Source organism: Grampus griseus, assembly GCF_964374135.1.
Source record: "Grampus griseus genome assembly, chromosome: 13".
NCBI lineage: Eukaryota > Metazoa > Chordata > Mammalia > Artiodactyla > Delphinidae > Grampus > Grampus griseus.
In genome coordinates this window covers 70,264,290-70,291,635 of record NC_139007.1, presented here as the reverse complement: position 1 = coordinate 70,291,635, position 27,346 = coordinate 70,264,290, and the positions used below count along the sequence as shown (strand labels likewise).

At 35.8% G+C, this 27,346-nt stretch overlaps 1 protein-coding gene across 2 annotated transcripts in view; it reads right to left on the bottom strand.

The window, feature by feature from the left end:
* ADGB (androglobin) overlaps positions 1 to 27,346 on the bottom strand; it is a gene marked incomplete at both ends in the record, with an annotated part of 169,012 nt that overhangs the window by 75,804 nt on the left and 65,862 nt on the right. For both annotated transcript variants that reach the window (XM_082669389.1, XM_082669388.1), the window contains 6 exons: positions 5,442 to 5,571; positions 10,259 to 10,349; positions 13,234 to 13,408; positions 18,842 to 18,936; positions 22,758 to 22,898; positions 26,957 to 27,204. In XM_082669389.1, coding sequence (XP_082525515.1) covers positions 5,442 to 5,571; positions 10,259 to 10,349; positions 13,234 to 13,408; positions 18,842 to 18,936; positions 22,758 to 22,898; positions 26,957 to 27,204 — 880 coding nt within the window. The remainder of the gene's footprint in view (positions 1 to 5,441; positions 5,572 to 10,258; positions 10,350 to 13,233; positions 13,409 to 18,841; positions 18,937 to 22,757; positions 22,899 to 26,956; positions 27,205 to 27,346) is intronic.

The following is a 27,346-nucleotide window of genomic DNA, read 5'->3' as shown; positions in this document are numbered from 1 at the left end:
AGAAATAAACTAATGGGTGTGGGTAGGGAGAGTCACAGGAATCAGAAATGATAATATAGGGAGAAATTTTTAAGTTAGTAATATCAGAAAGTTAAGAAGATATTCATTTATCAAATAAACTATAAAAATACAATAAAGAACAAGAGACAGTTCTTGGAAACTAAAAATAGGAAAGTGAAATAAATTCAATAGAAAGTTTGGATGTAAAGTTGATACAAAAGACTCAGAGAAGAAAACTAAAAAACTTTTCAAAGAAAACATAGGTAAAAATCTTCACAACATTGGATTTGACATTGGTTTCTTAGATATGACAATAAAAACACAGACCGCAAAAGTAAAAATAAATAGGGCTACATAAATAATCTTCTGTCATTCAAAGGACATAATCAACAGAGTGAAAATGCAACCTATGGAATGAGAGAAATTATTTGCAACTCATATGTCTAGTAAAGGGTTAACATCAAGAATATATGAAGAACTTCTACAAAAACAATATAAAATAAACAAAACCAATTTAAAAACGGGTAAAGGACTTGAATAGACATTTGTCCAAAGAAAATATACAAATGGCCAACAAGCACATGGAAAACGTCCTCCACATCACTCATCCTTAGGGGAATACAGATCAAAACTGCAATGAGATACCACCCTCTCACAGCCACTGGGATGACTACTGTTAAAGAAAAAAGAAAAAAAAACAGAAAATGACAAGTGTTATTGTTACTGTTATGTGGTGAGGATGTAGAGAAATTGGAACCTTTTTGTACTTTCTGTGGGAATATAAAATGGTGCAGTTGCTATGGAAAACAGTATGGTGGTTCCTGAAAAAGCTAAAAATAGAATTAACGTATGATCCAACAATTCCACATCTGAGTATATACCCAAAAGAACTGAAGGCAGCATCTCAAAGAAACATTTATACACGCATGTTCATAGCAGCATTATTCACCAAGTATCCATTGATGGATGTATGGATAAACAAAAGGTGGTATATGTATATGCACAATGGAATATTATTCAGCCTTAAAGGAAAGAAATTATGACACATGGTACAACATGGATGAACATGGACACATGAACATGGATGAGGACATTTTACTAAGTGAAGTAAGCCAGCCACAAAAATACAAATACTGTATGATTTCACTTATATGAAGTACCTAGAGTAATCAGAATCCTAGAGACAAAAAGTAGAATGGTGGTTTTAAGGGGCTGAAAAGGGGCAGGAATGCAGAATGATTTAATGGGTATAAAGTTTTAGTTTTGTAAGATGAAATGATTTCTGGAGGTTAGTGGCACAGCAGTGTGAATGTATTCAATATTACTGTTCTCAGAAAAGGAAATTCTTGTGGAAAAAGTATAAGAAAATTCTGCAGAACTGAAAAACTTGAGTATCCAGGTTGAACGGGCTCATGGAGTACCTAGCACAGTTCATGTAAACAGACTCATTTACGTGGCCAATCACTGTAAATTTTTCTTATTTCAAGAATGGAAGGAATGTCTTAAAACATTCCCAGAGGGGAAAAACAAGAGTCATACAGAACAGATCAAGAATCAAAATGTTATCTGTATTCTTAAGAGCAATGGTTGAAGGTAAAAGACAAAAGTTAAGGAACAGAGTTAAAATTCTGAAAGAAAGAACATCTACACTGTAATCCTACAACACGCCAAAATATAAACCAGGGGAGGGGGTGGAATACAGACATCTGCAGGCATACGAACCCCTCATCATTTTCACTTCCCACGCAGTTTTTCTCAGGGAGTACTAGAAGATGTGCACCACCTAAATGAGGGTATCAAGTAGCAGGAGAGCATCGTTTCCAAGAATTAGAAAATCCATCAGAGGAGAGAGAGAAAAGAAAGTCCAATGATGACAGGCGCAAGTTTCCATCAGCTGGAACAAGAGCAAGAGAGCAAAGGATTCCAGAGGGTGATATCTCCAGGAAAACAGGTGGCATTGGTAATCTGATGTGTTTGTGTGGTAAATGGGGTTTAAAGGTATTTGTTCAATGGTGTTCCTTTTTCTTAAAAAAGAGTGTTTGGGAAGGCTTCCTAATGTGTCATAGAAAAAAAATGAAGTAATTGGTTTGTACAAAAAGTTGTGTAAGAAAAGAAATTTGTCTCTCCAATAAAAATCCTTCCACAGCTAGAATATTTTTTAACGGAAGAATACTTTTCTTTATTACCATCCTTCTATTACAGCTTGAAGTAATGATGAAGGTGGAAAAGGAAACAGGTAAATAATTAATGCCTGACTTGCACTAAATATTAATTCCTAAGGAAGGTCTGAAAACAGGCCTATTGTCCCTAATATTTGTATCTATCTTAAGGGCAAAGGTAGGGTAATTTTGCTGTTTAAAAACATGAACTATATTAGGCTGGGCTAGTCTGAGATAACAAACCAATCCTGAAATTTCAATGGCTTAACACATAGGGTTAACTTCTCCCTCATATTCAGCCTATTTTGGGGGGCTCCTTTTCAAGGGATTCCTTTCCCAGTTGTGATGTAGGGATCTAGAAACTTGTACCATGTAGCCTTGCCACTGGGATACGCAGTTTCCTGATGGTTGTGGGAGAAGCAGAGAGCTGCAAAGCCACGTGCAGACTCATTAAGTGCTTCGGCCTGAAATGGCACACGTCACTAATGCCTGCGGTCTATCAGCCAGATTGTGTGTCGAAGGCAAGATCAAGAGCAGGGCCGGCTTCATGAGTGTGTGATCACTCAGGGCGCTGGGCTCAGAAGGGCCCTGTGTTTGTTTTAATGCTCTGCTGTCACTCTCTTGACATTCTTAATAACTGTTGAACAAGGGGCCCTGCATTTTCATTCCACAAGTTATGCAGCCAGTCCCAGTTACGAGCCAGGAGCCAGACCTGTGAGAGGCCTGGGAAATATACAGGGGGCACTGAGACTCCCAGGAGGCAGTGGCATCTCAGTCAGAGATCCTGCCAATCAAGCCACAATGCAGAGCCCTTCATTTCCACCGTTAGGGCTCCAGCTCTTACGGCTCGTAGAACTCTTAGCTTCCCCAACAGTTTCATCCCTGTTAGGTGAGAAGCATTACGTAACAGCTCACGAAATCTCAACGGGGTCTGCTCTGGTATCCAGCCTCACAGCTAGAGTACTGATTGGACAAAAACTTGTGAAGTGAAAAAATCTTGAAGACAGAGGAAAGTGGAGGTATGGGATGGTAAGCGAATACAGGAGTGCTAAATCCTTATCTTCTATAGCAAGAGGTCGAGAGATAATGTTTCATTGATAGATGGAGAAAGAACGGAATTCAGCCATTCAACAAATACGTAACAGTGTCTGTCATGTGCTAGGCATCTTTGCAGGTGCTGAGGGAGAAACAGTATATGATAAAAGATCAAGATCTCTGCCTTCATAAAGCCTCTGCTACTTAGAAATATGGAGACACATAGCAGAAGAAACGCTTAAATAAAAGTGACTGACTCTGGGGAGGAAGGCTAAAGAATGAGGAGGGGTAATACAGGTTGGTTATTTTATGATTATCTTTTTGGTAACTTTTGACTCTTTAAAACTATTGCATACAATACTTTGAAATTAAGAAAAAAAGTTTAACAATGTTTAAGTCTATTCATTCTTCTTGCAAGATTTCTCATCTGTTAGTCTCTCCTTTTCAACTAATTCTAAAAAATGTGTTTACCTGCATGTGATTCTCTGCCCTCCAATGTATCTTATACCATTTATAGAGGTTGGCAGAAATCAACTCTGGTTCATTCACATAATGAAAGAGTATGTGACTTTAAGAATAAAGACGCTCTTTAGGCATAGTGAAATTATCTCCAGTATTTACTAAGTAAAAACTTTAAAAAATTTCATTAAGTTTTGAGTAGAAAAAGGTGGAATATTGTGTGTTTCTTTATATTTACATAAAGACACCCTGAAAGTGTCCTACAGAGGGCAAAGCAGTGAAAGTGGGAGAAGTACTTACATGGAAACAAGAATTCTTGATGTGTGCCTTATAATTTTATTTTTGAACATGCAAATATATTATGCATTAAAACCCTTTCCCACCTACCACACTGACAGAAGTTGAAACATCAGACAATATATGGGTTGGCCAGAATGTGGTGCAGAGAAAATTCTCATCCAGTGCATTTTATTGTAAGGTTAAAAGGTGAATGTCCTATTACCCATCAGTGATGCTCCCAGATTCATATCCTAGAACGGAGCTTCCTAGGCTAGTATCCACTGGGGCCCATGGTAAGATTTTAGGAATCCATGAACATGGCTGCTTGAAAGATTATTTTCATCTTTAGCTGAAGTTCAGCATTCAGTTTTCTTCAGTTTTCAATTTATCAATGCAGGTGAGTAGCTACAGTGTTATTGGCAATAACTGTGACTTTATCCATGAAAAAAATCACAATATTTTACATTATATTAGAGTTGTTGCAAAATCCAAAATGTCACATATGCTTGAAGTTACAGCAGTTATTAGGCCCATTGTCAGATTCCATGTGGTCACATCTTCCTGTCTACAGACACTCTTGTAACCTGAACTGCCCAACTATCTGGGAGCTATCCTTTAGTATACCTTCAACCACCAAATCGTGAAGTTGTATGTTCACACAGTGCTAACCCAGACAGCTGTTCTGCTTTCCACTGTTCCCTGTTGCCAATACTCAGCTCATATGCAGAAAGAGATAAATTGTATTCATCATATGTTTTAGAAAATTGACAAAGGGAGACATAACACATAAAAGTTCACAAACCCTGGAACTACAGAAACTCTTGCGTGTGTGTACAGGGACAGTCAAGATGAGTCATGGTACCACTGCTTGCAATAGCAAGAAACAAAAAGCAATGAATGTAGCCATTAACACTGTGAAAGATGTTTTTAAATGGTAGACTAGTTATGTATTAAATACCTTTGGCCAGTGAAATAAATGAACTGTAACATGTGGCAAAAGAGACAAATCTCATAAGCAACATTAAGAAATCCCAGAAGAATTAATACAAGAGCCCACAAAAATAAAATGAGGATGACAATGAAACCAAGCTATATATTGTTCATAAACGTGTACATAACTGACAAAATTAGAAGAGCGTGCAGTTGACAAATACCAGACCTTGTATGGCAGATAGGAGATACAATTCAGAAGAGACACATGTGGAACTTCCCTGGTGATCCAGTGTTTAAGACTGTGCTTCCACTGCAGGGGGCACGGGTTCAATCCCTGGTTGGGGAACTAAGATCCCACATGCCATGCAGTGCACACTCCCAAAAAAAAGAGAACACAGGAGACATCTATGAGAGGTAAATATTCCACTTTCTAATCTAGAAGATGGGTACGTAAGAAGTTTAGTTTCAGTATTCTTTATTCTGCTCAAATGCATTTATGTATAATATATTTCACAATTTAAGAAAAAAATTTTTTATAGTTAAGAATCAGGCTAATAATAAGAGTAACATAGTTACCTGAGACATAGTTCTTGTCAATTGACTTAAGTCTGTCTGGCTAACGGTTGTAGTTTCATCATTTTCAGTAAGGGAAGATAAACCAGATCCTGGAAGCACCCCTTTCTTAATCAAAGTTCGTACAAAATGACTAATGGAAAAAAAAGAAAAAAACTTTTGTTATCTTAATCTCTTGTTTAAAGCTACTAATAAATAACTGCAGCTTTTACTGAGATATACTTGACATATAAAATTATATTAGTTTCAGGTATACAACATAATGAGTCAATATTTGTATATATGGCAAAATGATCACCACTATTCTAGTTAACGTAGGTCACCACACACAGTTACAATTTTTTTTCCTTGTGATGAGAACGTTTAACGTCCACTCTCTTAGTAACTTTCAAATATACAACCCAGTATTATTAACTATAGTCACCATGCTACACATTATAGCCCCAGGACTTACTTATTTTACCACTGGAAGTTTGTACTTTTTGACCCCCATCACCCATTTCATCCACCCCCATGCCTTGCCTCTGGCAGTCATCAGTCTGTTCTCCTGTACTCTGTATCTGTGAGTATGTTTGCTTGTCTGTCTTTTTTAGATTCCACGTATAAGTGGGATCATATGGTATTTGTCTTTCTCTGTATGACTTATTTCACTTGAGATGTCCTCAGGGTCCATCTATGTTGTCACAAAAATGGCAAGATTTCCTTCTTTTTGAATGGCTGAATAATATTCCGTTGCATAGTGATGTTTGGTCAACAATAGGAAGTTCTGATTTTTTTCATTTTATCATTCTCATTACTTTACAACCAGTAATTTCTTTTGCTTCATGTTAAAAAATATTTAATTGCTATATATACTACTGGAGCAATATTCTCTATCAGTCACTGCAATGGTGTAAAACTTTTCTGGAACGCTATTTATTTTAAAGCTATGGTGGCCATCTTTGAATGTTGATGATCAGAACACATAGGAACCTGGCATTTAGAAGTGATTTAATTAAGTATCAGAGTAATGTAGCAGTGAAATAGGGCTTAGAGTCAAAAATTTAATGATGCATGTTGAGCCCTTACGTTTACAACTGTGATATTTATACTAGCTACCCAAGCGTACAGTATTTTCTTTCAAGTTATTGCTGACATGACCCCAAATCAGTGTTGCCACAGCTAGAAGTTTATGGGTACAATAAAAAGATATTTGTTATAGTACAAATATATTAGGTCTTTCAAAGATAGTATTAAATTTCATGTATACAGAACTTCCCATACTTTTGGATTTTTCCTTGCTCGTGTTCTGTAAAACTTGGTTCACCTCAAGCTAAGTGTCTCTGAAACTGCCACTAGAGGGTAGCACAAACATATCTGTGAGGCTCTGATTCTCTAAAACAAGGCCAGGAGCCAGGACTGGGCAAACCGGGCATGTTGTTACTACAGTGACAGTGTTCCAAGGAGAGGCAGTTGTGTAGCACTCATTCTCCAAGGCTGGCCAAAAAACCGGCTTGCTCTTATGCTGACCTGAGAACTCTGTCCAGCAGTCAGGTGCAAGGAAATGCCATTCACATATTTTTGCTTTGGGCTCTGCCAGATAAAATGGATATACTAGGGAATTCATAACAGGTTCAAGCAGTGGATAGATTAGTTCACTGAATCCAATCACTTGATTGAATCCAATCAAGTGTTGAAGTCACCTAGACCTGGGTTAAAGAATTTCATGCAACTTAATTAGGTAAAAACGCTGAAAGAAAGCATACGAAAATTAAGTAAGAGAGTCAATGTCGGAAGTTCAGGTTATGAAACCAACGCATTTGTGGTCTCTCTGGGCATAGGGATTCTAGAAGCCTGCGTGTGACAGTTTGAATCCTGAGAAAATCTGTCCTGGTGGTATGCAGCTCTGGTTCATACAATCCGCAAAATATTTGAGTAATATGCAATCTCAGTAAGCTAAGAGATAATCAGAAGTTATTTGGAATATGGTAAAATCATCATCTTAGTGGATAACACTAACTATAAAATTAATTGGAAAAAGTATAAAGCATTAGTATTTTTATGTTAAGTTTAAGAAAATTCTGTCTTTATGTGGTATTTTGTATTTGTAACAGGTGAAAGAAGTGTAGCATGTTACATAATCCAACAAATTAGGCTATACAATGTGTAGCTTTATATTTAATTTTAGGTTTATAATTAAGTTATAGGTATAAGAAAATTTTGGTTTGTAAAAACCAGTAGTGTACATAGGAAAAACCAAGGTTACCAAAAAACATTTTGATTATTTGAACTTTTAATGATGATTTATATAATTGGCAAGATTTTATTTATGATGATTTTTGGCTTTTCAAGAATTACTTAAAGCAAAAATAATATATAGTACGGTTGTAAATGCAATTTAAAATGTTTAAATTCAGCTAACTAAATTTATTTAAAACTTTTATAGAAATTAATAATTTATGTATAAAATAAGATTTTTTATAAGTTAAAATGAAAGTTTGAGGAAAACTAGATTTGCAAATACATAACAGAACAAATTTTTAAAACCAAAGAAGCAGCAAATTGTTTCTTCTGTTTATAAAGCTTGACATGGCTAAATGCCATGTTTGTCTACCAGTGCTGCCTAGGGGGTCCCTCTTCACCCACTTTTCAGTGTTTAATCGTTGATGCATAGAACTGCAGGAGGCTTAAGTTAAAACATTTGAATAATGTTTCTAATATTTTCAACTTAACTAGAGTCCATAAAATTTAAATTAACAGGCTATGATGTAAAGAAGCTCTAAAAGTAGGACAGTACAATGAACAGAATTCTGATCTAAATTTTGATTGCTTTTATTCATCAGCTTATATTCTTTTTTTTTTTTTTAAGATGTTGTGGGTAGGAGTTTATTAATTAATTTATTTATTTTTGCTGTGTTGGGTCTTCGTTTCTGTGCGAGGGCTTTCTCTAGTTGTGGCAAGCGGGGGCCACTCTTCATCGTGGTGCGTGGGCCTCTCACTATTGCAGCCTTTCTTGCTGCGAAGCACAGGCTCCAGACGCGCAGGCTAAGCAGTTGTGGCTCACGGGCCTAGCTGCTCCGCGGCATGTGGGATCCTCCCAGACCAGGGCTCGAACCCGTGTCCCCTGCATTAGCAGGCAGATTCTCAACCACTGCACCACCAGGGAAACCCCATCAGCTTATATTCTTATCGTGGATTTTAATATATCCAAGAGGAGGATGAAACACATCTAATTGTCATTATATTTGTGACCTATAAGCCATTCAAAAATTTTAATGATGTTCTAGTAAAGTTTAAAAAAAATTCAAAAAAGTACACACATCATAAATGTAAAACTTGCTGAAAAATCACCAAGTAAATATGGCCATATCAGATCAAGAGATATTCAGATTCAGATCAAGAGATACTAATATTACCAGCACTCCACAAACCCTGCCAGACGTGCTTCCCAATCACAGCTAGCGCTCCTCGCCACAGGTAACCACTATCAAGACTTCCAACACCATATGTTGCTTTTTCTTTTCTTTTTAAAATCTATATTAATAGAATAATTAAACTATATACTTTTTATACCAGATTTCTTTGGTCTAATATGTTTGTGTGTGACATTTATCCATGCTGATTTTTTTGCAGTATTTCTTTTGCTTTATATCTATATATTATTGTATTATGTTTGTCTATGGTTTTACTATGATTATCTAGCTGCAGTTTTCTCCGCATTTACATTACTTGACTTTTTTTCAGAACTTGCTGAATCTTGACTTGATTTTTCTTAACTTTTGGGATAATTTTGGCCATTATATTTTTATTTCATGATTATCCCCAAACTCTCCTCTACTTCTGAGACCCACTTGCAAGTATGTTGGTCTTTTTCAACTTTTCTTACATGTCTTTTATTATACTTTTCCTCATTTTTTTTTTTTTGGTCACCATACTTCAGTCTGGATATTATCTTTTGACCTATTTTCCACTTTGCTAATTGTCTTTTTTTTGCTGTATCTTATCTGTGATTAAACACATCCACTGAATTCTAAAATTTCAGTCATTACATTCCTTGGTTCTAGAATCCCTATTTTTTTTTAACCATTTTAAATACTAGTATTTATTTTTATATTTTACAACTTTGAGGGATTATTGAAGTACATTTAACTGCACAAATTTAAAGAATAGTTTTGATAATCCTTGATTATGTATATATTCATGTGTTAGTTGTCAATTGCTTCATAACAAATCACCACACTTTTAGTGGTAATAATCGTATCACCACTATTCCTTCTCATTATTGCTATCTGTGGACTTCCTTTTCACCACTGTGAACTCATTAAAAATGTTAGACCCAGGATGATAATTTTTATTTCTACCCCTATTGTCACATTCAAATATTAGTAAATTTGGATTCTTCCTCCCCTTCCTCCTTTTTCTTCTTCATTGTCTTTGCTGTTGTATTTAGTTAGCTCTTTTTTTCTCCTCTAAGAGTGACAGACTTCATCTCCCAGGTTTTTATGACAATCATTTGATCTTGTGATTTAATTATCAGGTAATAACCAGAAACATTCCCCAGTGCTAAGTTTTAAAGTATAACAAAATACTGTGTTGTTCTGAAACAGAAGCCAAAACTGTAAAGCCAGACATATTTAGGCCTCATTTCGACCAATTCAAAATTTATCTTAACTGTTTATTACTGTGAAATAGTACCTAAAAATTTTATTTTCCTATGATCAGTGCATTGACACAAACTTTCATACATTTGTCACCAAGGGATACATTTTTAACTGCACAAATCACAAAATGCTTCATCTGTTAACAAGATGAATTCATGGGAAAGAATGTTCTATACTTACGTTTCTGTTGGGATTGTAAATGGAGTCATTCTATAATTCAGAAACGGACTTGAAATCTCAAGAAACTGGTCAGGCTTCTTTACTACTAATTCTAAAAAGAAAAAGGTAGTGTGATGTACTTTTTTAAAATTTTCCAAGATTATATGTAAAATTTGACATTTAATGCAGTACTGATTAGATTAACTATTTACCCAGCAAACTTCAATAGAGTTAAATAGAAATGTACTACGATACATAAAGTTTTGTATTAAAAAGGACTTTATAGATCCTACCAATATGAGATTTCTTTAGTCTACTTCTCAGTTGCTTTCCAGATTTACAACGTGAAACAATGAAGTCTCAAGGGAGAAAGTCAGCAATGTCTTCTAGAGTTATTACTTGGCATTTGCTGCTATTTCACATACACAAAAGACTTTCTATAAAAGTCTTTTGCTAAAAATGTGTTCTTTTAGTTAACCTCTACAACACAATTGCTCAAGACATGAAAAAAAATGTGGACTAATACATGGAGATAGTGGAAGAACAGAAAATGTAACAAAGTAAAGGTCATAAGTAGAAAAGAAAGCAGTAGTCAAGAAAAATGTTGTGGGTATTCCTAAAGACATCTGAAGCTGACACAGATGTAAATTCTCAATGGATATAGCACACAACCCATGCACTAACACGGTGAACATTGAAATTAAACATTAGGTATAATTATTTTAAATAAGCTCCTATAGCAGTAGAAAGGATGACCACAGGACGAAGAGAAGTGAGACTATGACACAGTGCACATGACTTCTCTGTGCTTGTTCTGTGATAACCTCTATATTGATCTCTCTCTCTCTCTCTCTCTCTCTGTTTCCTCTTAATTTCACTTTAAATATTAAATCCAATAGAGAGAAGAAAGACAATGATGTGGTGAGCCTCAAAGCAGGACACTGCGGTTATGGAATCCCATCAATCCGTAGGTTTTCTTTCCCAGCTTACAATGGAGCTATCAGATTACACAGAATTACACAACAGTCAATATCAAAATCAGGAAGTAGCTGAATGTTCAATATTTTTCCTTTCATTCAGCTATTCCTGATGTTCTGAATGAAGAACGGTTGTGTGGCTCTATGCATTTAACTAAAATATAGCATTCAGTAGTAAAAGATTTTCTTTCAAGCATCATGTGAATGCTGATCTTTGGTTGGAAAGACAGAAGAAGATAGGAAGGAAGGAGGGAAGGGAAGGAGGGAGGGAGGAAACTGGAAAGTTCTTGGAATCCAAAGCAACAGTTGGCACTTTGGTGGCACAAGCAGCCTGTTGCAGAAACTCAAGGAATGTAAGGAAGTAACTGAAATAATCAAGCAGGAGGGAGAGAGGCAGACAAGTCTAATAAAAAAAAAAAGAGATGAACTGACCATTTCTCCTGTATATCTAAACCAGATATTTCTTTAATCTTTGTTCTTTTCTGGCCAGGATAAAACATGTTGTGCTAGAAAATCTTTGCCACCAGCTGTACTGGTTGTTTAAACGTAGGCAGAAAGCAAATGTGAGGAAAATTACATGGTTAACAGTTGTTATTTATATCTTAAAAACGTGTAAATTATGGTTGGAAGTAGGAGGCAAGGAACAGGTGAATACTCCAATCTCTGTGGCTAATGCGGTTTTAGGATCCTGAGTACCAACGAGACTTACGTATTACCCTGTGACTGAGATATGGTTCCTCTCCCCTGCACTGAAGGATCAGCAACACTTGAATTGGTAGCAGAAGCCACAGCAAGCACCATCAATAAGGGTACAAGCCATGGTTCATGAGCCCAGCCACTTAAAGCTTATTTATATGCTTCTCGGGGATGCCTTTAGTAAACTGGCACTAGGTATGTTCATCATGGCTTTGTCTTCATTGTTCATTCAAGGACAGGCCTGTGAACCCTAATGCAATAACTTCTAGAATGGGATGACCTGTTACTGGATGGATACAATTAGAAGATACTGAGGTATTGGAAAAGACAAAGGAAGAAAATGCGAAAGCAAGGAAATGAACACAAAAAAGATAACAAAAAAAGCTGTTTTTGAACAAAGATAATTTAAACTTTTCGGAATGGGAAATATATATACACACATACACATATGTAGACCATAGCACCACAATTCTCTATCACCCTTCATTAAAAATCTTAAGTATAAACTAGCTACGGAAAGGCCATATGTTTATGTTGAATTAATATAAACAAATTAAGTTATTCCTCTAAGCCATAATTTTTTAATTATTTTTCTTTTCTAATCCCCTCTCCTCCTGATTTTTCATTTATGGTCTCGCTCATTTCTTCTCTTGCCATCTTGGTCTCTCTTCCATTCAAACGTGGTGCTCATGGAAAAAGGAGTAAAAATGAAGACTTGTCGAGAAAATGATTGAAGGAGCGAAGAATTAGACATGGATTATGAGGAATTTAGAAATAAAAGGTGAGAATAAGAACAAGGTGGGAACAGTCTCCCTGCCCCATTCTCAACCTGTGTGAACCTGTGTATTTCTGAGCACTACTGCCATTCACTGTGGCTACATGACAACACTGACACAGGAACCAGCCCAGGGTAAAAGTCCTATTCCTATAGGAGTTTCAAACAGAAATCAGTCAATTCAAAGATTATGTCCTACAGGGCACTGTAGAATGATGCCCATGTTAGAAATTCACACCAGTGATCTAACGTATATGCTATTTAACCTTCTATGTTATTTACTACAAACCACTTTTTTATCACAGTTATAATCACAATGCCATCACCCAAAGAATGGCCTTTATATATCTGGCCAGTTTAGACATGAAAACCAAACTGCTTGGCGTCTGAGATGTGCAGAATTAATCCTTTAAAGACATAAAATTCGGACATAAAATTAAATGAAGGTTTTAACTGTAATGTTGAGTTGTTTGCCTTGATATGTATCTCATTACAAATGAAACTATTAGAACTTCATAGAGAGAAATGTTAATAAGATTTATTCATACCTTGAGCTTCATCTGTTATAACAGTTTCCTTTTTTTGACGAAGGAGTTTCCACGGAGGTATAGGAGGTAGTTTTGGTGGTGCTATAAGGGGGCAAGACCTAGTTCTTGTCACCAGCACAGGATGGCTACAGGTATGGGAAAGCCCATATTCCCTAAGCTTCTCAGCAGAATCAGCCTAAAAGGTAGAAGGCAGATTTAAAAGGATTCTTGTATTTGCTTCATGCACTTAAGATAATACTTTTTGTCATTATAAAAATACTATCACCACTAGAGAGACATAGTGATAATAAGAAAAAAAATAACCACCCGTATTTCTACATCCCTTAACATAAGCACTATTACTCTTTGTATTTCTTTCCATCTTTTAAGTTATCTGGGGCCCCCTTTCCTTATTTACAAAATGAGAGACTAGAACCAGAAGCCACTTCTCAGTTCTAAGAGTTTAAGATTCTATGAGATTGCAGAAGTCTTAGTATATCAGTTTTGGTCCAAAATTAATCAGCTACTATTTTTATAGGTTAAAGCTTTGATGCAGTCCTTAACATGTAAAGTCTTTGTTAGTTTGTTTTTTAAGCACCAGCAATTGCTACATAGTGTTCAAAAAAACCCACTGCCTTTAGGCGTCAGGTCCATGAGGGTAAGTGGTTGCCTTGTGGGCGGTTGCTCCGCCCACACGAAATCCTCATGATCACGCCTGACAATGGAGGCATTCACAGAAGGACAGAGGGTAGAGGCTGCCCTATGTCCTGCCAGATCAAGTCGTTTCCCAGGCAGATGCTTTCCATATTTGACGGTTCAGATCTCCTGAAGCCACTTGGCTTTGGAACAATTCAGGATAAGATTTAAGTAGAAATTCAGTTACTGACTGATGGCTGAAATATGCCATAAGTAATCAAAAAGTATGTGAAAGTTAAAGTAATGTACACTGTAGTCGGATTCTCATGTTCACGGTCTAAATGTTGAAACATTTAAAGTAAAATAAAATATTAACTACCTTAAAGTCAGTTTTGCCAGTAACTATTTTTCTTCCTAGTGATTTTGCATCATTGATTTCTATGCAAATACCAATGTTTGAAAATGTAAATTTATAAAGCAGTCATTTAAATTGGGATCAGAAACCCACCTTTTAGCCTATTCTAAATTATTGCCTCAGCTACAACATGCCTTGCTGTTGGGGCTGTTTTTCTATAGCTCAAACTGTAGCTCAATCTATAGTTGAGGCACAAAATAGGCGGGGGTATCCCTGAGCTAGAACAGTTCTTCCTGAATCCAGAGATTAATTATGACGGTAATAATTAATAATTGTAAGAAAGAGTTAATCAGTGCATTATTAAGTCCAGTAGAGCCACTTAAAAGCATTGTAAGTATGTGAAATAAAGAGGAAAGCACTTCAATGTTTTTGTGTTTTTTTTTTTAAAAAAGGCCTAATTTAAAGGAGAGGAGAATGCCACATCCCCTTTATCCCATCTGTGAATGTTAACAATTCACTGAAAAATTCAGAAACCCCTGGAATTACGCCTTAGAGTGGCTTAAAAATTTTTTTTCATAGATGCTATAAAGGCTAAACCTTTTTTGTATAGATGCTATAAAGGCTAAACTTTAACTCTGTCAAATTTTAGAAGTTTCCCAACACCTGAAAGGAACCCTTTCCAATAAGAATTTATGGAAGAATACACTGCTGTTATTCAATAAGTTAATGTCTCGGTATAGTAATAAAAATACATTACTGTAAAATTTACATTTAAATAATATCCAAAGTAGTATTTATAAGTTGAATAATTCCCAGAGAGTTTACCGTTCAAAAATTTGGTCTACACATCTCAACTCCTTCTTACAATTGCAATCACAATTGTAGTCTGTTTGCTTTCTTTTTTGAGCTGCAGAGCATCAGAAAATAAAACTATTTAAGGCATTTAGAAAATGTAAGATATTGTGTCAAATAATTAAGTATGGTATTTTCACCTATTGTATTGTTTGAATAATCCACAAAAGTACTAGCTGGATGTAAGGTATGTAAGCCAGTTTCTCTTACTTCATTTTATTTCCAACATACTACACAATACTTCTGAATGACATAAAGTAATGCTATTAATAATAGTTATAGTTTGATATTGAGAAACTTTGTTCAAGGGGCACAAATTTCCTTAGATTAGAATTAGGGACAGAGAAATTTAGAATAGTGAAACATTCTAGTGAAATACTGAATAGGCCTTCAAGAAATATTTTTGAATAATTCATTATGTAAGACAAACTAGAAGTTTCCTTGTCCATAAAACCCTTTCACTCCCTTACCCCATCCCACCTCAGACATTCTAAAAGTAGGATTTTGAGTAGATAGGAGAGGCTTTTTTAGAACTCCCAGCTCACCCATTTAAATAAAACTAAAACCACTTAGAAGATCCAGGAGAAAGAGGATGGGGGAAAATGTGGGGTAATTCTTAACACTTTGTTTCTTCCCAAGATTTTTTTTTCTTTTATTCTTGCATTCTTTACCAATTCTTTAAATAAAAGTATTGACTTTATTTTTACAGCCTGGTCTCATTGTCTTTGGGGTTAGAATTTTTTGCAATGTACTCCATTTAACAAAATTCCACGAGAACAGAACTTGTTTTCTGTAGATTTAGCTTGAAAATATTATATCATCTTTACATTCTGATTTTTACCAGGAGAATGTGTTCATCCTAATAAATAATGTAAAAGAATCAGCAGGAGACTGTAACACTGTAGTCAATTCATTACAGCCTTGAAGTTCATTTCATTACTGTTATAGACACTGGGCTCATTTCTGAAACTCTGGGCCCTTTAAGTCATTTCAACCCCCAAAAGGAGGATTTATAATACTCTGCACATCCTGGCTCCCTCCCACATCTCAAGCTGCCTCTAACACTTCTCCCTTTGCAATCTGTTCAACCTCTAGTAGTCCCTCGAACCCAGTGGGTTCTCCTTCACCTTCAGACTTTCCCACATAAGCTTCCCTCTGCTTCAAGCACACTTTTTCCTATTTTCCAGGCTAACATCTTAAAGCCACTGCTTAAACATTTTTTTTCCCCCTTTAGGAAGACTTCCCTAGTCACCCACTGGAGAGAAAGATGTGTTTCTGCTATGTGTCCAATACTCATTTATCCGCTCCTTCATTAATTCATTTATTTGGTCACTCATTCAACTTTATTTTATTTTAATGCTACATCTACCATGTTCCAGGCACTCTCTATCATGAGAGTCTTCTAACTTTATTACTGCCTTTCTCATTGACTCTAAACTTTGTGGGGAGCATCCTTATTAATCATGTTCATCATGGTGTCCTCAGATCCCAGCTCATTGTTTAGGACATGTGGGGTAATTCAATTAATAAACAATTAATAAACATCTGTTGAATTAATGAATAAACATGAGAGTTTCTTTGTTTTTTCAATTAAAAATTTTGTGTTTACAGGTTAATTTTTCAGTAGAACAGCAAAAAGTTCAAGTGGATTATTTTGCACCTTCTTTGTGTAATGAAGATGTAAATTCTATCTTTATATTTTTCAGTTTTAAGAAGTGTTTAAGTACTTCCCATACGTGAGGCCAGGACACTCCATAAAGCACGGCTCATGTTCTTTTGTAGTCTAGGATGTTAGACTACTGGAATATCTAAGACAACACCTAGGCCAAGGCTGGGTAAGGAGATTAAAAAAAAATCAGGGCTGACACAGGCAGCTGAAATCCTAACTCGGAAGACTCGGAAGCCTGGGAAGCACACTAGGATTTAACCATGGCTAAAGGTAAATAACTTTGAAATAAAAACAGAGACACTGCCCCTTTCTCTACATTCATAATGGCACATTATGTTCTGTTGTCTTGACAATATTACCCTTGTTATATTACAGATTTTCACAGGAAGGAATGCTTCCTATCTAAAAAGAAAGAAGGAGGAGGAAAAGGAGGAAGAGGAAGGAGGGAGGGAGGGAGGAAGGAAGGGAGGGACAAAGGAAGGGAGGGAGGAAAGGAGAGAGGAAGGGAGGGAGGGAGGGAGGGAGGGAGGAAGGAGGGAAGGAAGGAAGGGAGGAAGGGAGGGAGGAATGGAGGAAGGAAGGAAGGGAGGGAGGAAGGGAGGGACGGTGGAAGGCAGGGAGGGAGGAAGGGGGAAGGAAGGGAGGAAGGAGGGAAGGAAGGGAGGGAGGAAGGAAGGGAGGGAGGGAGGGAGAAAGGAGGGAAGGAAGGGAGGGAGGAAGGGAGGGAGGGAGGGAGGAAAGGAGGGAAGGAGGGACGGAGGAAGAGAGGGAGGGAGGGAGGATGGGAGGGAGGGAGGAAGCGAGGGAGGGAGGGAGGAAGCGAGGGAGGGAGGAAGTGAGGGAGGAAGGAGGGAAGGAAGGCACGGAGGGATGAAGGGAGGAAGGAAGGAAGGAAGGGAGGGAAGGAGGAGGGAAGGAAGGGAGGGATGGAGGAAGGGAGCAAGGGTGGGAGGTAGGGAGGGAGGGAGGGCGGGAGAGAGAGGGTGAAACGGAGGGAGGAAGGAAGGAAGGAAGGAAGGAAATGAGGGAGGGAGGAAGCAGGGAAGGAAGGGAGGGAGGAAGGGAGGGAGGGAGGAAGGTAGGGAGGAAGGAAGGGAGGGAGGGAGGAAGGGAGGGAGGAAGTATGTCTTCTCATACTTTGATGTAGTGATTTCAGAACATATAAAATTCTAGCAATAAAGTGTTGGATGTCTAAAAGTTCCCCAAAGTGTTAGGAATCAATACAAATACAATAGGCTGTTTTCTAAGTAGACTGAAGAGTAATCTGGCTTTACTCTTTAAAAGGGAAGGAGAAAAATAATTTTTATGTCCCAGAACCAAAGATAACTTAAAAAATTATGGCAAACCAATGCATCCCATGTAACTGTTAAATATTATGTTGTCAAATATTTCACATCATGGGAAAATGTTAATGATACAGTGTCAAGTGAAAAAGCTGGTTTCTAAACAGAAAGTAAAATAGAATTCCCCTGAGTAAAAACGTTTATACACATGTACACATAGAAAATATGCAGACAAGAAAAACAGTCAAAGTGTATACGCCAAAATGTTAATAGTGTCTATGACTAGGTGTTTATACTATGAATAGCTTAATTTTATTATCTTTGTCCATATTTTCTAAGTTTTCTATAAGTTGTTAGATTTATAAGAAAAAAGCAATTAACATTTTTGTGTGTATTACTTTAAGATACAAGGAGCTCATAGCAGTGGTTTTCTAGCCCTCAATATGCATTTATTTAAGTTGTCTTAGGTTAAGAAAATATGTATGACCTGTTTATAGAAAGATGATTTATTACTTAGGAATGGCTTACACACTTCTCACTGAAATACATAATTTGATGCCTTTTGTTTACAATGAAAGGAATTGATAAAAATCTATGAGACTACATCCTTGTTTTTTTTTTTTTTTGTAGTTAAAACTATTGCAGTCATCTAAGAAAATTTTGGATGTTCCAGGTCCCTGTACCTAAGTGCCTAATTATAGAGATAACAGGACTGAAATTCAGGAATGAAATTTTGATTAAATTCTGATATACCTTTTACTACAACACACACACACACACACACACACACACACACCATAAATTATACTGAATTTCTTGGCCTTGAGTACTTACCATCTTCTCTAATAAAAAGATATTCTTTTCAAACAAATAGAGAGGTGTAAAGGTAGCATATACAACTACCTGAGGGGACTGTATTGCTGAAGAACCTGTAAAACCAAACACATACTGCGTCATGGAAATTCTAGACAAAATGGAACTGGCAGGTCTTAGTAGACTGTTCAAATTCCTTAATGAACTTATCTTTGCTGATGAAATATAGGTAAATAACTCTGCATGCATATAATAAATGTTAAATCTCAAATGTACATCTATTTTATAGAATGTCTTATCAGTTTTACCTTCACAATAGTACCATATAATTCATTAAGAAATCATTTTACTTCATTGTAAAACACTTATTACATAAACTCACTCTAGCTATCTGTCAATGTAACTTACCTTTCATAGAATCTTAATTTTGAATTTAAGGAATTCTGAGAGTTTCTGTGTCATTTCAAGTAGAAAGAAAACATAAATAAATTAATCCTCCCATGAAGAATGGAAACTAAGAAGGTAACTTAGTTTGGAATGTTTAATGCCTGTAGATTTGCTCCTGAACATCAATATTTATTCATGTGTTCCTTAATACCCCTGAAATTACCCCATTTGATTCATGATGCTTTTGTTCTTTAAAGATTCTGGCCAAAATAATAGAATTTATTTTCCTCTATTGTTTTTATTTTTAATTAAAAGGTTTTGATTTATTCCTTTAAAATTCACACACTTAACAAAAGCAGAAATATAGATCAATGGAACAGGATAGAAAGCCCAGAGATAAACCCACGCACATATGGTCACCTTATCTTTGACAGAGGAGGCAAGAATATACAGTGGAGAAAAGACAGCCTCTTCAATAAGTGGTGCTGGGAAAACTGGACAGCTACATGTAAAAGTATGAAATTAGAACACTCCCTAACACCATACACAAAAATAAGCTCAAAATGGATTAAAGACCTAAATATAAGGGCAGACACTATCAAACTCTCAGAGGAAAACATAGGCAGAACACTCTATGACATAAATCACAGCAAGAACCTTTTTGACCCACCTCCTAGAGAAATGGAACTAAAAACAAAAATAAACAAATGGGACCAAATGAAACTTAAAAGCTTTTGCACAGCAAAGGAAACCATAAACAAGACCAAAAGACAACCCTCAGAATGGGAGAAGATATTTGCAAATGAAGCAACTGACAAAGGATTAATCTCCAAAATTTACAAGCAGCTCATGCAGCTCAATATGAAAAAAACAAACAACCCAATCCAAAAATGGGCAGAAGACCTCAATAGACATTTCTCCAAAGAAGATATACAGATTGCCAACAAACACATGAAAGAATGCTCAACATCATTAATCAGTAGAGAAATGCAAATCAAAACTACAATGAGATATCATCTCACACTGGTCAGAATGGCCATCATCAAAAAATCTACAAACAATAAATGCTGGAGAGGGTGTGGAGAAAAGGGAACCCTCTTGCACTGTTGATGGGAATGTAAATTGATACAGCCACTGTGGAGAACAGTATGGAGTTTCCTTAAAAAACTAAAAATAGAACTACCATATGACCCAGCAATCCCACTACTGGGCATATACCCTGAGAAAACCATAATTCAAAAAGAGTCATGTACCAATATGTTCATTGCAGCTCTATTTACAATAGCCAGGACATGGAAGCAACCTAAGTGTCCATCGACAGATGAATGGATAAAGAAGATGTGGCACATATATACAATGGAATATTACTCAGCCATAAAAAGAAATGAAATTGAGTTATTTGTAGTGCAGTAGATGGACGTAGAGTCTGTCATACAGAGTGAAGTAAATCAGAAAGAGAAAGACAAATACCGTTTGCTAACACATATATATGGAATCTAAGGAAAAAAAAAATAAAGGTCATGAAGAACCTAGGGGCAAGACGGGAATAAAGACACAGACCTACTAGAGAATGGACTTGAGGACACGGGGAGGGGGAAGGGTAAGCTGTGACAAAGTGAGAGAGTGGCATGGACATATATACACTACCAAACGTAAAATAGATAGCTAGTGGGAAGCAGCCACATAGCACAGGGAGGTCGGCTCGGTGCTTTGTGACCACCTAGAGGGGTGGGATAGGGAGGGTGGGAGGGAGGGAGATGCAAGAGGGAAGAGATAATGGGAACATATGTATATGTATACCTGATTCACTTTGTTATAAAGCAGAAACTAACACACCATTGTAAAGCAATTATACTCCAATAAAGATGTTAAAAAAAAATTCACGCACTTACATTTCACTGCACTAGATAATATGTTTATTGAAGAATAATATCTTTAGAACCGCAATATATAAATTAGATGTTAACCCTGGATCACTCTAAAATGGATTAAGATGTGAACTATGCCCAACTTGTAAAAATATGTTTTTACATTTAAAAAGTAAATTTTGTATATGTAGGGGAGCAAAATTTGTCACCTTAAAATGTATCTCTCTGTCATGAGGATTATTTTGGGCTTTTTTTTTTTTTTTTTAAGAACAGAGTACTCAGGAATTCTTTCTTTTTACCTCCCCCTTAACTGCCTAAAAGAATTCAGATAAAGGGCCTGGTCCAGGAAGAGCACTACCACCAGAGACACCTACAAAGAATATGGGCTAAGTGTGGTAGGGCAGGGCCTAGAGACAAGAGTCCTCTCTGTGTCCCACTGCCTCTGCATGGTAGAGCCAACATGTGTTTACCAAACATTTGCTTTTCAATCTCCAGGTGAATTGCCTTCCTCCCTTTTGAAGTCACAAACCCCCGACCCCCTTTTCTTTCTCTCAGATGGTAGATAAGCCTCAATTGCCTAACTTGTCCTTGGGTTTCATTTTTCTTATGAGGCCTCATACATACATAATTATTATTCTTTTTCTTCTGTTAATCTGTCTCATGTCAATTTAATTCTTACACCAGCTAGAAGAACCTGGAGAGAGTAGAGGGAAATTTTTTCCTTCTCTAACATATTTTTCATGCAGCAGAGATCTGAACCCAGGCAATTTTACTCCACAGCCCAAACTTTGAACCACATTCTGTATCTAGAGGTTGACTTAACTATGAGTTTGGTAGAAAAAGAGGCATTGTTACCATCATTTTCACAAAGAAAGAAACTCAAAGAAACGTTTAGCCATTCTCACAAACATGAATAATTATCAGTAACTTTGGGACTGTTATGTCATCCAGTATCAACAAAGATTGCTTAAGGCATCACTATAAGAAAACAAGTTTTTGTATAAAATTAAAAATATAATGACTAGTGTTTGTATTTTCTCTACCAAACCACCAGACATGTTTCTGTAAAAATACAAAGCCAGAACTATGAAAATGCTCTCACAAAAAAGCATAGTAATGTATTAAGAAAGAAGACAAAATGAAAAGAAAAACAACTAGATAAAGCATAGTGCTGGAGGTAAATGGACATGTTTTCATGTAAAGAAGGATGAACTGAGAATTATGATATACACTCTGGAAGCACCAAGACAGATGATCCAATGTTAGGACTATAAAGTTTAAAATATATATTTTATATATCAACATATATATAAAATTTACAGAGGAGGACATATATTAATACACATTAATATATAATTATATGTTTATATAAATATATTTATATATTTTATAATAAAAATATGTGTACTAACATATAATATATATTTTTATTAGTATTATATATTCTCCTTCATGTAAACACTTCTGTGACTGTTGTACCATAAGAACTTGGATAACATTGTCTCATATGTAGGATCTTGCTCTGTTATGCATAACCATCCTGAGGGCCTAACAATTATGGGCAACCTTGAAAAGCTTATTTAGACATGTCTAAACAGGAAATACATTTCTATGCTCCAGTGTTTTCCAGCATTTTAGGAAATAAGTGCAATAATTATTATTCTAGGAGACTGAGAACTTACAATCTGACAGAGACTGTAGAGAATATTGTACGTCTGATGAGGGCCTTGAACCATGAAGAGACCATTTGGATTTTTCCTTTTCTTTTTCCTTCTCTCCATCTTTACTCCTCTTCTTTCCAAGGTCTTTTGCATCGGCTTTTCCAACATATTAAAAAAATGTAATAAATCTTTTAACTACAAAACCTCAGTGTATGTCGCTTATTAAGTCATTGTGTTGAAAAGAAAGTTAAATAGTAGTAGTATTTAACTTATTTAAATGTAAAACAATAGCCATAAATTTCCCCAAGTACTACTCACCTCAAATTAGTAACATCAAAATAAAGCAAAACTTTGAAAATTGACATGTATTGTGAAAGACATGCAGCATTATTTATTATTGACTACACATAATTTTATGTTAAATGTAGATGATCAGCTGAATATAATTTATTCATATAAAATCATGGTGTCAGGCTGATTTTCTCATTTAAAAAAGAAAAAAGAAAAACCAGCAAAGAAAGTGCTTAAAGTTGAGTCCTAAATGTGGAGCCCTCTTAGATCTTCTTTACTTGGGGCTTGCATTTCAAGAAACACAGCTTTCTGCCTCCAGAATATCTTCTGGTGGAAACTGGCTACGAACCAATGTCCACAAACCAACATCTGATTGTCCACATGTTGTGTGTAGTAAAACCCAGTACCCAGAACCGTCCATCATTTGAATTTCCATTCACATTTACATTTCTATGAAACATGTTCTCCTTCAACTTACCCCTAAGCTTTTTTATTTCCTAATAAATCCCTTCCAATTCTAAAACAGAAATTTCAAATTTCTGCCATTCATTCTTTCATCATTTGCTAAACTTGTAATCACCATTGATCAGGTTGTTTGTTTTTTTTTAAATTTGCATAAATGAAAACTATAACATTAACAACTTGTACTGCTCCTTAGCTTCTAAAGTAAATCTATCTCATAGCTTTTATAGTAGATTTAACATCTATGTTAGATACAAAGGCAAAGATAACTATAAGTGTAGGATGAGATATTTTATTGGGAAACAAGTCCAAAAACATCAGAATTTTATTTTGTGGCTTTTCTATAAATATTTGCCTTAAAACTAATTATAGGTAATAATATATGACTTCATGTATGATTTAAAAATGGGGTTTTAAAAGCCTTTAAATGCCTATTCAGAATTCATAATTTTAAAAATATAATATATATATAATAAAAATTATAAATAGAAAAACACACTTTTCACATAGAAATTTGGAAAGTATGCAAAAATGTTTACCAAAATGTGTTTTTGCCAATACCATGAGTAAATCTCTTGCTCCTCTGTCACGTCATTTCACCCATCTGGCCAACCCCTCTGAATAAAAGTAGCAGCTGAGTCCTACTGGACATGGCCTTCCTCTAGTTCTGCAAGCTTCTGCCACATCTATTTTAAATAACAACGAGAACCTTCATCTCCACCTCCACTTCACTCTTAGCTTGTAGAGAATAGAAGCCTTTTGTCAGAAACCCTCAGCTTCTCCCTATCAAACCCATTCATCCACTGAATGTGCATCTGTCCTCTCCCATGCCCTGTGCCCACCCATTAGGATGGAGGAGACTTTGCTCCCTGGTTTGGTCCAATCCCTTCACCTGGGCTCTCTGGAAACTTACACTATGGCTGTCATCTCAACTGCATTTTCCCAATCACTTAAAAATACTTCATCAGGTAAAAATTTAAATATCTCTCACAGGTCCCCTACATTCCCTGTCAGCTTCCACATTGTCGCTCTCCTGTTCTTCACAGACAAACTCCTAACAGGGGTGTTTATAAATTATCTTACTTCCCACTTATTTCTTAACCTCTCCAACGTGTCTTCCACTCCCATCACTTACCAGTGCCCAGTGACCTCCATATCACAAAATCCAGCAGAGAAACTTGAATTCTCCTCATATTTCAACTCTCAACACTACTTGACACAATCTCCCTGATTCTTAAAACACTCTTTTCCTTTGACTTCAGTAGCAACATGCTCTGCTGGTCTTCTTCCTGTTACTCTGGTCATCCTTTAACCTCTTTTGCCAGCTCATTATTTGGTACCCAGTTCTCAGATATTTAGCTTCTTTAAGGCTGAGTCTTAAGCTTCTTAGTCTTCTCACTTTACGCCATCTCCTTGGGAATATCATTCATTGTTTAATTTGGCACGCATTTGTCAATGATTCCCAAAAGTATATCACCAGCCTGGAACTCCTGACATGAAAGTACACTTGATTTCTTAAAGGCACTTCGAATTCAATATGTTCTGAGTCATTCTGTGATCTCTCCTCATAAAGCCTTTCCTCTTTTGGCATTACCCCTCTCAATAAAAGGTACTACCATCTATCCAGTTTTGGAAGTCAGAATTTTACACATCATCTTTGCCACATTCTGCCATTTTTTACGTTTTAAATATCTCTCAATCATTTACTTTATCTGCCTCTCCACTATGACTGTCCTATTACCCTACGCCAAGCTACTATTGTCTCTGAACTGAGCTGATGCAAAGGTCTCCAAATTGTTTTTTCTGAGCTGATGCAAAGGTCTCCAAATTGTTTTTTCTATGTCCACTCATGTCACTGACTCTCCACCCCCATGTGCACACCAAGTTATTTTCTTCTCAGAGAACGAGAATATCCTTTTGAAAATGTGAAATAGATCATGACTCAACCCTAAACTCTTCATTAGCCGTCAATTGCTCCTTGGTAAAGATCAATCATCTTAACATGACCTGGAGGATTTGACATGATCGTCTCCTATCTACTTCTCCAGGCTCTTCTTAAGCCACTTTATTCCACACATCCTCTCCTCCAGCTAAACATATCTTCTACCAGGTCTTCCAAATCATTGTCATTCCTGCTACTTCTTCATAATATTTATATCTGCTGTCTCCTCTACCTAAGAATGCTCTTCCCTTCTCAGTCCTTAATCTTCCTCCAGATATCCCTATCATCTTTGCAAACACAGCTCAAAATTCCTTAGGGAATTCTTCTTTGATGCCCCAGACTAGGTCTTTCATATGAACTCCTAAAGTTTCCTGTATTTCCCTTCAAGACTCATGTATTGGTATGTATTTATGATTTTTAAAATTAATGTTAGTCCCACTCACTAAACCTTAGTTCTAGGAAGTGAGTTCCACACCTGATTTTGTTCATCAAGTTATCACTAATTCCTGGAACACTTAACCGATATTCTCAGCAAGTAGTATATTGAATGGATTGTTAAATGGAGGGATGGATAGACAGAAGTTAACTTGTGATACATGAGAAAGGGATTCCAGGTTCAAATTAATTTAGGATACACTGAGTAAAACGAATTTAAACTGGCTTTTTTTTTGCTTTCTTTTATAAACTAATGCACATTAGATCATTTTAAATGGCACTGATGATAGGCAGATATCACACACACAATTTTTTTGTATATTTTTGAGGAACATTTACAGTAATTATTTCTGGGCAGTATATGGTTAGAAATGCTGGTTGATAAGATCTAGATAAGGACAAAATATCAATATCTTATAAAACATAAACATTTGAAAGATCATTATAGATGCTATCACAGTACATAAAAAAGCTGAGTATCTTCTAGTATATTTAACTCTACTATACAAGCATTATTGTTCATATGTATGACTATATGAAATATTTTAGAAAATATAAAATAAATAATGATTAAATATATTTCCCACTTAAGAAGAAATGCTCCTACACTCTGTAAAATAACGCAAAAAATTTTTTTCCAGATTTTAACTTTCACCTTACAATAACCTGCAAAGCATAATCTAATCTGTGTCTATTTCACACTTCCTGAAAAGGAAAACAGGACAACTTTTCTCCTTTGGTATTCTGGTCCTTTCCACTCTACATATAACATATAAGAAAGATGTGTTTAAGGGAAATTGAAAACTTAATGTGTTTTTCTATATTAATAAATATATTAATTGAGTATCATCAAAATATATAATTGCCTTTGATTTTTAAGGAGAGCAAAATATAGTAGAATAATTAACATATGGTAAACACCATTGCAAGTTCTAATATCTTAGAAAGGACCTTAATTACATGACTGTTTTCACAACACTTATATAAATATAATGACAATAAATAATCATTAAATTAAGCAATGACTAAACTATAAAGTGTTTATATATAATACCCATATTGAATAACATCATGATATAGAATGTCTTACCCTTTAAAACTCTGTCACTTTTCTCAGGTAATTTTAGTGTTGTTGCTGAAACTTCAGGTTTGAATTCCTTGCCATCTTTCATTTCTTTGCCATCTTTCACTTCTTTCCCATCCTTCATGTCTTTTCCTTGTTCTTTTAATTTGGCATCTGTGTCTGTTATTTTGCTTTCAGAGCTGGACTCATCTGACAGCTTAAACTCGGGCAATATTTCTCTCAAGAGCTCCCAAACTTTGTCCATATATCCTGGGCTTAGGTAAAAAACAACATTAATTTCCAAATTAAGCTTTGTATTCCACATCAAGAATTGCTGACAGAAAAAAATTAACTTGCTACTTCAAAAAACCAATTACAATAGTTTCTTCACATGTTAGTTAAAAACACCATTATGTG